The 12,107-nt window shown below is 37.2% G+C and overlaps 1 protein-coding gene across 1 annotated transcript in view; it reads right to left on the reverse strand.

Moving 5' to 3' along the window:
* Positions 1–289: 289 nt before the first annotated feature.
* The window catches only part of SEC63 (SEC63 homolog, protein translocation regulator), a 61,679-nt gene continuing 49,861 nt past the window's right edge, over positions 290–12,107 (reverse strand). Inside the window, exons 14-21 of the mRNA XM_061990485.1 lie at positions 11,859–11,941; positions 10,239–10,298; positions 9,859–10,017; positions 8,982–9,140; positions 7,974–8,075; positions 2,857–2,955; positions 1,918–2,022; positions 290–1,404 (exon numbers count right to left, since the gene is read on the reverse strand). Of these exons, the coding sequence (XP_061846469.1) occupies positions 1,261–1,404; positions 1,918–2,022; positions 2,857–2,955; positions 7,974–8,075; positions 8,982–9,140; positions 9,859–10,017; positions 10,239–10,298; positions 11,859–11,941 (911 nt within the window). The 3' untranslated portion in view covers positions 290–1,260. The remainder of the gene's footprint in view (positions 1,405–1,917; positions 2,023–2,856; positions 2,956–7,973; positions 8,076–8,981; positions 9,141–9,858; positions 10,018–10,238; positions 10,299–11,858; positions 11,942–12,107) is intronic.

The following is a 12,107-nucleotide window of genomic DNA, read 5'->3' on the forward strand; positions in this document are numbered from 1 at the left end:
CCTACATGCAGAACACTTTTATGTATTTCTGTTTTTCAGAAATACAACTTTGATTTAATCACTTTCTTTTATTGAGAGGAAGGAAAAGGAAGAATCCACCTGTGGCTTTTGTCAAGTGATACAATACACTAATAGCCCCGATTCTCTCTTCCCTCCCTGAATTTATTCTCTAGACTAGTTTCTTTGTTTTTAAAACAAGAGTAGGGACAGAATCACTGTCTTGCTTACAGCCCCACAGGAGACTGAGGTTAAAAAAACCAACACTGAAAGATGTACACTATTACAAATGTAGAGCCATAAAACTGTCCAGTTTATTGATGGGAATTTGATACAAAACATGCCCTCTTTGCATGTTGTATTCTACCCTTAAAATGTTTCTGACATCATCAGGTAGATCCAGAGTTAAGGATTTACTTGGGCTTTTAGCACATACCTTTTATAAAGGCACTACACAAAAGCCACCAACTTATGTAGCACGTGGTCCCAAATTGCTTTCAGACATTTTGTTCATCAAAAGATTCAGATCTTCTGCTGATCTGACGAAATAAAGTCTTAGAAATGTTTTAAGCCATAAGTATCCTATGGCAGAGTCAAGAAAGTTTATGATTTCCATTATAATCTTGGGCATTAAAAGGCAAGAGTCCTAACAAAGCAGCCCTCCAGAGATACGGAACGTGGCAATGTGTACGATGCCAATTTATAATCATCAAGCTAACTAAAACAGATTTTTCAAGCTATGAATGATGTGAGCAGTATCACAGCAAAATATTTAATGAATACCACAGAACCAATCAAGTTTGATAGTCGAGCAGATGATGTTTCAATCAACAGAGATTTGTAATGTCAAATATACCAAAACATTTTCTAAAATAAATTCGTAACGCAGAAAAATTGATTTAAAGTTTGCTCCTAGCTAATAGTACCTTTTCTTGAAATTGGACCCTAAACTGATCAGACAATACATAGCCCACACTTTCGGACATTTATAATAAAAAAGCTTTTATTTTCAATTGAAACAAATGCATCATCCTGCACTTGAAGGCTATAATGAGCCATAAGCATATTCCAAGGTGTATCAATGGCAGCAGATTTGTTTCACCTCCACTGAGAAGTTACATAATGCACTCTTAACTGGTAAAGAAAAATTAAACTCAGCCTTCTCAAAGCTTCTGTACTGTGTTTCTTGGTTATTGTACAGTTCCACAGTCAGACCAAGAGTTTGCAGTGTGTGCAGATAGTGTAGTCAATCAACAGTATTGTTTAATCATCATCTTCCTCCTCTTCTTCTTCCTCCTCGAAACTGTCTTCAAAGCCCTCGCTATCTTCCTGGTCCTCATCACCTTCTATTGCTGTATCCCATTGTGGATGATTTTCTGGCACTGGTTTTGCTTCATGAACTTCCAGCTGTAATTGGATAAAGTTAGAGAAAGAGATGGGAAAAGAGCATTAGAGACAATACATATGAACCTGGGAAGACAAAAAAAACCCACCCAAAGCAAATTACACACCACGTAAGATTGACAATTTAAAAAAGAGAACTAAAAAACTCAACAAAAAACAAACAACTGCTTACAGAAATAAAGCATGCCAGATTTTTCTCATTTCTTAAAGACTAGGGGCAGGGAAGCAGCACAGCAGATCAAGGTATAAAGCCAAAGCCAAACATACTGCAGAAATCCATCTGAGAAAATGTGCAGTAAAATACACAGGCACTGGAAAGCATCACAAACTTCAGTCCTATTTAATCCATCACAAAATTGCCACTACTGGTACCAGGCAGAAACTACTTACAAGTCCCTCCTTGCCACTCTTAAAATTATGATAGCTTGAATTCTTAAAGGTAACAGGACTTCTGGTGTTTGAGTAGTCATATGAATTAGCTTTCAATATAATAGAAACGTATAACACAAACATCACCTTCAATGGTTTAATCTGGTCCAATCCCATATATGAATCTGATCTTAAATAAACCGTGTACTGATAGTTTCCAGGCTTGCCTGGTGCTGGGAACTTCAGCTCTACCTACAAAAAACCAGAGTTCATGTTGTAAGTTCTTAGCACTTTCAAGTGATACCTTAGAACAAGTATCAGAGTACTCTAATGAGCAATAAATATTACTACAGAACAGTAGCACTTTTCTTAAGTTCTTGTTTCTTACAAGTGACACTTCTTTAAGAATCTCTAGCACAACAAAATACTAGCAGAAAAGAGACAGAATACCCAATCACATCACCTGCCTCCCATGAAAGCTAAATAATTAGAGTCACATTTTTTTCCTGAATTAGACCAAGTAAACGCACATTAAGTACACAATTCCACCCTGTTGTATGCTTCCCACACCTCAAAAACCCAAATGGGTCAAAATATTTAGTCTGACAAAAGTATTAGCTTAGTTGTACTGTTACTTGAACATAAAATCTATTTTGAAAGGACAAAAAAGCATCAAATCTCTATTTTTCAGAGGAGTAAAGCACAGCCAAAGGTTACAGTCTTGGAAAGGTTGCTAACAGCTGAGGCTAATTAATTTGTCACAACCTCTGTTTTACAGAAAAAGAGCTCTTAGTATTTCTCACACATTTAAATGTGAGTGTGTGAATAGTGATTTCCATCAGCTTTTGATATCAGGGAAAAAAACCAAACACACTCTTGCAAAGAAGTCTTTTTAAATTACTTTCTTTCCCCATTATCAATTTTCGCAGTTAAAAGGCTCTTCTCTACTTTTTATCGCCAGAGTAAAATTTGTTTTCCATCTTGAGACAAGTATGAGAAAATTAAAATCCAAACATATTTGCATACCATAAGAAACCTCAGCACAGTTTTGTCATACCCAGAAAGAAAATTCTTCAAGTACTTTACCTCTTCTTTATCTTTTAGCGTACAAACATGATACGGCATACATATTAGCATCTGCTCCTTCCGATCTGCAATATATAGCCACCACCATTCCTGTTTTTCCTTTCATAAAAGACAAACACAACAGGATTATTGAAGTGACATAAAACGATGTCCTGACACTTCACAACAGATGATAAGGATTCACTGGTCCTTTTAACACAGACAGAAAGGAAGTGCTTTCTGTTTGCTGGATGTTTTAGTTCAAACTCTTGTATGTGTATGAATAAAATATCTAGCATACACTGCACACCAAAAACAAATTGGTTATCACAAGTAACTGCTGGTCTCCAAAGGCTTCATTCCAAATATTCAGCCTAGGCTGCCACATGATACACATAGATATTCTGAAGAGTTGTGTTCGCTAAGGATTAATGAGCAACCTCATGCAACACCGTCCTACCTCAGGTTCTTCAACAGAAATCCAGCCTGGATAAAAAGGTCAATATATAATGCAAGGCACGCTAAAAGACAGACAAAGTAATCTCCCCAGCAAACAATCTTTTTCATTATTTCAGAGTATGCTTTGCCTCACTTCTCTCCCCCTCCAAAAAGTATGAATCTGAAGTTGAAATTTGGACATACAGAGATTTCACTTCAGGGAAGTGGGAACAACCGGCAATACTGGCATCTGTAAGTGCTACCCAACAACTGCTGCCTACCACACAGCTTTCAAAATAAGATATAGGTCTCAAAGGTTTTGCCACTGCAGGCACTAAAGCAGAGTTCCTAAATTAAATGAAATTGAGTGTGGGCCTTCACAAAAGACAGCAATACTGGACAAAAATAACCATTCACCCCTCAATTGGAGTGGTGCAGTTCAGCAGCACAGACGCAAACATTCTCAAATGGGAAGAACTATAACTCTTCAACTGATTTTCATTTAACCACTATTGCTTTTTTGCTAACCCTCTGGCACACACTTTAGGCAAAATTCACTTTGTTTTAATAGAAGTTTAAACCTTTCTATTGCAAAGAAGTTAGTTTAGTGTTGGCAAAGCAAGTTTCCATTCCTTACTTAAGTCTTTTTCATAAAGTAAGAAAGATGGCCAGGGGGAGAAGACTTCTTTATATTTATTAAGTATTTTATGATAGTCTTAACAGCATACTCTTACCCTTAAGGAAAAAAGTGAAAAACCCACTCCTTTTAGATAAATCAATATTAAGACTGCTGAACTGTGCTCCAAAACAACTTTCACCCACTCCTGATGGTCAGGTAACTCATCATGTTTGTAATGGACTGAACCCTAAAGAGTGCATCTTATGATAGCCAAGAGGCCATTTTTTATACATTTACATCAACAACAATCAGGTAGTTGCTTGAGTGTCACAGGAAAATAGTTGTTTTGTTTTTAATCAAACCACACTAGAAGGGCTGAATAAAAGGGTACAATGGACTTTAACACCACTATGGAGCCCCATCCAAATTCCATGGGTGAGAAGCAAATGCTGTTAACATGTATAATTTGAAGAATTCGTCTCAGAGTCAAAACTTCTGTAATTTTAGTGGGGGCTTTTGTGTGTTGTGTTTTGATTTTTGAAACACTTGAGAAGCCACTGTTTGGTGACCTGAAATTTAAATAATGCAGGCTGAAAAGTTACAAAAGCTAAATTAACTCCTTTTCTGTTTTCAAGTGACTAATTGTTATGCTAGTAACAATTATGACCATCTCAATGCAATGTTCAACTAGCAAACTACAGATTTACAACAGCAACATACTTGCACCAGCAACCAAAACACCTTGACGAGCAATGTTGAGTCTCAGAGCACAGAAGTGTTAAAGTTAACTCAATATGTTAATGTATATTTTACAATGTATAAAAGCAAAAGCAACCGCATCACAGTGAAACACAGCCATTCCTTCACACATTTAGCACAGGCACTGAGAATAGGATAAAAGCCTATTCATATAATTCTAAGAATTCTGACCTTAAATAGTGTAAGAACTACTTTTTACAGCTATTCCAAGTGATCTGGTACAGCTATTCTTGATGAAAGACTACCCCATGTGATTACAAGGCATAAGTTATTTTATCTGTAAATTTAAACAATAAATATATTGTCAATCTGCCTGACAGCTGTAGCAAAGAAAAATCTTATGCAGTCAAAGTGTTCATTTCCTAGCCAAGGGGGCTCTAGGAATACAAGAATAAATAGATGAAGAAGAGCTACAGAAGCTAGATCCATTACAGAAACAGCTACTTGCCCTTTTAGGCCTCCAAGGACTCTGACCATAGAAACAAAGGACTTGCATTTGTATCACTGTGTGACTTTTGGTGTTAGGAAAACACAGTACTGGCTCAGTATACGTTATGTATGTTTCCATCACTCTCAATGGCAAGGAATACAGGGTTTTTTTTAAGAATAAAGATCAAAAATGTCAAGTGGTTTTGTACAAAAACTGGTAAAGTGGTAAAAATAACAGCCAAGGGAGGAAAGAAATATCAGAACGAAAAACATTCATTGATCTAACACTCAAAGGAATCTACAAAGTAAACTCTTGGGAAGTAAAGCTCCCAACCCCAAAGTGCTACTGCTTTTTTATAGAAAGGACAACTGTGCAGGAGTGTCATTTTCCTCTCTCTTATTGGGCGGAATTTAAAGTTTACGCCTGAGAATTTGGCAAGCCAACAGGCATGCAGGCAAAATGCCCTTTAACAGATGGGTGCAAGGTTTGGCATGCCAGTGTGCTCATGAAATTGGAACACCACGGCCAGTTCCTACCTAAAAATGTCAAAACTACAATCTGTGCTTTTTCTGGATCCATAGATGCAGACGCAGAAGATAATTATTTAGGAACCTGCATAAAGACGCATCTCTGGCAGAGTAATCAACTGCCAACACCTCAGATGAAATAGTGTTAAGGCTACCTCCTGAGAACAAGTACATCAGGCTCAGCTCCACTCAAACATCTGTAAATTCTGAAATACAAAGTTTCGCGTAACTACAGCATTTCATCATTAACTCTGCATCTCCAAACTGGCTGTGACCATAATACACAGATTAAAAACCACCCAGAGAGTATGATGGATTTTGTTCTTTAGATGTTGCAAACCAAGTCTACCCGAACATACTTCCACTGCAGCTACAGCACTAGGCACAGCTGCACTCAACTTTCAGGAAACCAGTGAAGAAAGGTGGGAAAATTTACAGCCGTAGTATCATGAGATAACACACATGTATCTTTCAAGTTCAAGTATTCATTTCAGCCCTAGATTTTCTTTTAAGCATAGTCCTGTATCTAGGTTTTAATCAAAAAACCCATCAGCAGCTTGGTTACACACAGCTGAAGCTTAAGCAGTTCTGTACAGAGTAAATATAAGCCAAGTCTCCAAAGGAGTCCTCTGCAGTAAAAGAAGAAATAGGAATAGTTAGTGCCCTTGTGGCACTGGGCATAGCACACACCCACTGTTGGAGCTTAGACTGCTGACCAAAGCCAATTGCCTTTGCAGCAAGGAGGTAATAGCACTGTGATGCACATTTAACGTGACCTAAGGATGCCAGAAGAACAGAATGCCAGTACACCCTTCTCTGTGATGCTGATTTACTGCTGGAAGCTGTATTGAGAGATGGAAGAGTACTTGACATTGCCAGGCAAACACAGCACTAAGATCAGCCATTACAAAACTAGATGTCATGAGGCCTCACACAACTCTCAGCTAAAGCCTTCAGGAAAACAGTTTATTTGGTTTATTTGTGTATCTTATCTGGCTCCTTAGCAACAGGTCTTGCTTCCCACGCTTTGCTTTCTAATGATGGCAAAAGTAGGTAAAAAACAGCAGGAACAGTATGATCAAAGACATGAGGACTACTGAGTACACTTTGTACACGCAACGAATTGTACAGGGTATAGACATAAAGAACCTTGGGGACTGAAAAGAGAGGGAGGAAAAAAAACATATATACACTGTCTTATTTTTTTTCTCATGTTTTCCTGTTCTTCCCAGTCTCAGTTGTCTCCTTTAAACCACAAGGGGAAGCATTAGCCTGGCAACCCACCTCCCTATTATTGGAGACAGCATGAAAAGAGAGAAGAGATCCTAGGTTAGTTCCCTAGTCAGACAGCAGGGAAGCAAAGGAAAACCTCTGAACCAGCCTGGAAAGAAAGTTTGGCCAAATACTCCTTCCTCCTGTTCCAATCTGGTTACTTTCTGAATACCTAACTTACTGGCTTAGAACATAAACCCCATGATTTGAAAAATCCCACCTTTGTCATGATTTCATTGCTGTAATGGGTTTTCAGACACCTATGAGAAGCTAGCTATTTGTGTGAGTAACGATGACCTACTGGAACATACTATCAGCACCAAAGGCTACTGTACAGACAGCTCAGTCTAAGTTCTATACTGAGTCACCACTCTCAAACACATCTCTTTCTCATACTCATCTGCACCCACTCTTGTCTTTTTGAGTTCTTTAGGAAAGATTATTCCACAGTTGGTTTTCATCACTTCCAGACTTCACTGTGGTAGAAAGAGGCTGATTTGCCATCCCCTTCCATCAAGCTGCATGCTGTGTTGCCACCATGCTGTTGCACTGAGACAAAGTCAAGCAATAAGCCAAAACTATCTGCTTATCCAAATGACCTCATTACTGCCAATACAGGAAGGGTCATGACCTCCCCATGCTCACAGACACTTGCAGTTCAACAAAGAGCAAGTAATACTCTACCCTTAACTCTATAATGGAGCCACTGCTGTGCTTTCACATTCCATAGCAAAATATAAATTAGATCCCTTTATATCTGAAAGGTTTTATTCTGAATCTATATGTAGCAAGTCAGCAGAAGAAAACGTTTTAGCATTATTGCCATCAAAAAGGAATCTTAAATCTATACTAGTTTGCAAGTCTCTGGAACTGGATTGAAAGAATAATACATTAAAAATTTTTAGGAAAGCATCTGAAAGAGTTTAAGAGGATCTTATAAATTAAGACTTCTTTTAAATGAAGATTAGCAGTTTTTTCAAGTGTGGGACCTTTTAAAAAGGCCAAGTATTTACAGCAAAAATCTAAAGAGAGCAACTGATTTGTATTACAGCTGTAAAACACGAGAATGAATGTAATGTGTTCTATTACCGACCTCAGGGAAAAAGAGACTGTAAACCGGATGTGTTATCTTTGACTTCGTTTCAAGAAGAGCTCGTTCCTTTCTCTGTATACTTTGCTGTAATTCTTGCCACTCCTGTCAAAGACAAGTTTAAAGAGTTACTGTGCATCAGCCATCTTTTGCATTAAAAAAATGAAAGAAGTTTTAGCCCATGGAAATGACACGTTCAAGTTCTTGTGCTACATTACACACTATGAAAGGGAAAGGGTGTAGAGATGAAGCTATACTGTGTGATTAAAAGGAAAATTACAAGCAACAATATAACTGAATAATCAGCTTATGCAAATATTAAAAAAAGCCTGAAACCAAAGCCCAAGTTTTGCGTGCAGGGCTTGCACACATTCTTCCAAACTCACTTCTACAGCACTGCCTACAAACACTACCTGAGCTGTAAGATTCCTGATTATAAGCTTGATGATTCTGTTCCCGTCAGAAGCTTATTCTCACCCTGTATGGGACTTACAGCTGCCACTCTCAAGTCTTCCACTGTAAGACCTGTAGTGCAGAAACCATCTACCACCATGATGCCTCATTCTCAATTACATTTAATTTCAAACAGCTAACATAATAATTAACAGGTACTACAGTTTAGTAAGCACATGTAAGAGTTTGTTAAACTACTGCTTGGTTATATTATGCATTATGTAGTGTGCAACAGTCACTGTATGTAATAAATAAAGTGCAAAGGACAGACTTTATCTCAAAAAACTTGCAACAGTTAGTAATCCAATTAAGCTGAAAGAAATATTACCTGATGCTAAGCTGTTTTTCCTCACATTGTTTCAGTTTTCTGTCTACAAAGACCCTTCACTGCTCTCTCTGAAACACACTTGCAACAACAAAGCTTTTACTCCAAAATGAGAAGAACTGATACTACTCCTTCATCCTACTGTTGCCTAGCCTGAGGGGATGCTAGAGGATTAAAATGCACTTTCTCTCAACCCGAGGCAATATTACCCTTCAAGAAAAAGTAAGGCTTACAGCTTCATCATCTTTGTTTTGCTTCTCATCTTGTTCTCTGTCAGAGTCTCTGTCACTTCCATCATCTTTTTCACTTTGAGAGTCCCTGTTTGTTTCTTCTTCTTCAGATTCACTTCCTTTATCAGACATCTCATCATCTTCCTCCTTTGCAACTACTTCCTAATGGGAAAGAAAAGAAAAACCCACAAAACCAAAAACCTCTAACTCAACTTGTCTGCACCATTGTAGTATACAGCATTCACAGCACCTGTCTCAAGGTCATAGTCTCTATCTCCTATTTTGATCTGCACTCTTCTTGTATTGCAGAGTATGTCTACAGTGAAGATTAATCCTTTTGACATCGTGTGCTAAAAAGAGCAGGGAAGCAATTTTACTTCTCCATGTGGCATCCACACCACAGAGAAAATAGTATTGGGTTATGGGGTGGCATTTCAAAAGGTCATAAGAGAGTCAAAATACCTAAAACATGGCCCATAGGGTGGAGAAAACATCATGCAGTGGGAGATCAAGATACAAAAGCTCCTTAATTTACTAAGAGAAACTCCCATTTCATTTTCTCCTTTAAGAGAAAAATTAGAAAGTAGAGAACAATTCACCTCCCAGAAGGCAGTATAACAAGAACAAAGAAGAAGGGATTATGAAGACAGACTTCTAAAGCAGTAGGGCATGACTTTCAGCAGGCCGCTAGAAACATTACTGTGATGGTTCCCTGCCTATTTTACCAGTAATTTTTAAACTTAAAGAAAAAAAAAAAACAAATGCTATTTGAGATATGTTTTACAAAAGCACAGAAAAAAATGTAACACAGATACAAAAGGCTCATCAGATTAGGAGTGATAAAATGAACAAAACAAAATATCAATGAACTATGAGCTACCCCATTAGCTTGTTTTTGCTTCTGCTGTTTCGATGGCTGCAATGAAGGCGGCACAGGTTTCTTTTTCAATGGTTTCTTTTTCTTTGATTTTGAAGCTTTCTTGGTTCCTTTATTCTTTTGCTGCCATCCTTTGCTCTTAACTTTGTTGACATCTCCTTGCTGTAGGAAAGCAATATTAAAATATTTATTCTGTTCATTAAGTTTCAGGCATCCACTGTACTTCAGCATTTTAAGCTGAGAAAGTTAGAAAACACAGCTCAAGAGACACTTCAGTGTGCATTTCTGGGGGAAAAAATGCTTGAGAAGCACACAATTAGCAACTCAAGATCTGAAAGAAAACTCTCTTTAGCTAGCAAGAGGAACATTCATTCTTCACTTACCCCATCTTCTGTTGGTTGCTCTTCTGCTGCACATATAGACTGTTCCTTTTCAAACACTTCCTGGTTAAAGATGTGAAAACTATTAATGCCTTTGTGTACCAAAAGAGCAAATTTTATGTTTACACTAAATCATCTGAACCAGGTCTGAAGGTTTTACTCATTATAGCAAATTATTTTACCAGTGACAAATACAACAGGGGATTAACAAACCAAAAATAAACGCTATTTCAAACATTTGGGCTAGGATTTTTTTTTCACTACAATTATAAAGTAATTTAATAACATGCCATTTTGTTACAAAGAATCTACTTGTCTTATACAGCATAGAAATCCTGTATCCCAAAAACATGCAGCAGTGAAACACAAATTCTGCTTCAGCCACCAGAGCATTAAAATCTTCAACAGCTGCACTGCTGCTCAGGGACACAGGACAACAAATCAAACCATAAAAGGGATGTTAAGACAAAACACAGTACTAGTATTATGTAGACGAGAACATCCCTATGCAAATCAAATTATTTCATGCATTTTTCTTCAAAACATACTACATGTCATTCAAATTTAAGAAAACAAATCAATCATAAGGAGTTGCATTATATAAAGATTGCAAGTATGAGACACCACCACATAAATATCATTAGACAAAAGGCTAGTTCTAGTTTTCAGGTCATGTATCTCAATGCCAGTCTGTCTAGTGGAGTTCACGTAGTTTTCTATACGCTGACAGATGTTTTCATTTCTAAGTAAAGTGCAATATGCTCAGAGTTTCAGTTTCTTTTTTTTTCTTTTCAGTTTTGCATTCTGAAATTCCATAGCACGAACACATGTAAGACACACAGAGACTGCTTTCTGCTGAACTGGCTTCTATGGCTAGCCTGATCCTCAACTGTAGTACTCGTGCTTACATACCTTACCCTCAGAGGCATGACACACACTTCCTGTTCACTTAGTTACCTGAATAGTACAGAAGCAAAAACTGACACTGTAGGGTTTTTAGGTAAATTTGTTAGCTTCTGTGCATTGGTTTTTTGTTCAAAGAAAATCATTACTGTATTTTAAAAGCTAAAAAATAAGCACAAGTCAGAAGTTTAACAATCAGGGTGTAGTATTGTTTCAGTTATGACACATTGCTACCTATTCAGTATTCCACTTTCTTCACATGGCACTGGTCTACCTCCTTTATATTAATTATGTATATTCTGCATTCTGCTGGACTGAGTTTCTTTCATAAGTGTCTAAAACACCCAAGAGATCTGTAACATTATTAGCCCACAAAGTGAAAACACACACTGTCCTAAGAACTTGAGTGAAGACTTTATTCTAGTTCAAGAATTAAGTTTCTGAATGTCTCTTTTCCTGTTATTTACAAATCTCATGGCAGTATCTTTTACAGTTCCCTAGACAACTGAAACAAGTCAAACTGAACCTTGGGTCGAGTCCAGGAAAACATTCTCATTGAGAAACAAAAATATAAGAGTGGATTAAGAGCACAAGTTCTCAATTTCAAATCTTAATTTTACAGTTATATTTACAAAACACTATGTTAGCTTGCAAAGAAATGCCTTTTTATTAGCACATACTTGCAGCTACTCTGAAAGAACAAATATTCTTAATACTTACTGCCATGGTTTGTCTTGTTAGTGTGACCAGAACAGTGACAAGAGAACCTACTGTAATATTGTTGCTGTCTTCATCATCCAAAACTAGTGTAAAAAGAAAAGCAAAAAACCTATTAAATCTCTTTAAAGTCTTTTTTATCCCACAATAAATGTTGTTTCTGCTATATCTAAATTCCAGAATTTTAAACAAAAAACAATTTCAAAACAGTATTTAATAAGTCTCCTAGAATCTCAAATACACTACCAGGAT

The sequence above is a fragment of the Colius striatus genome, chromosome 2 (assembly GCF_028858725.1).
Source record: "Colius striatus isolate bColStr4 chromosome 2, bColStr4.1.hap1, whole genome shotgun sequence".
Lineage (NCBI taxonomy): Eukaryota > Metazoa > Chordata > Aves > Coliiformes > Coliidae > Colius > Colius striatus.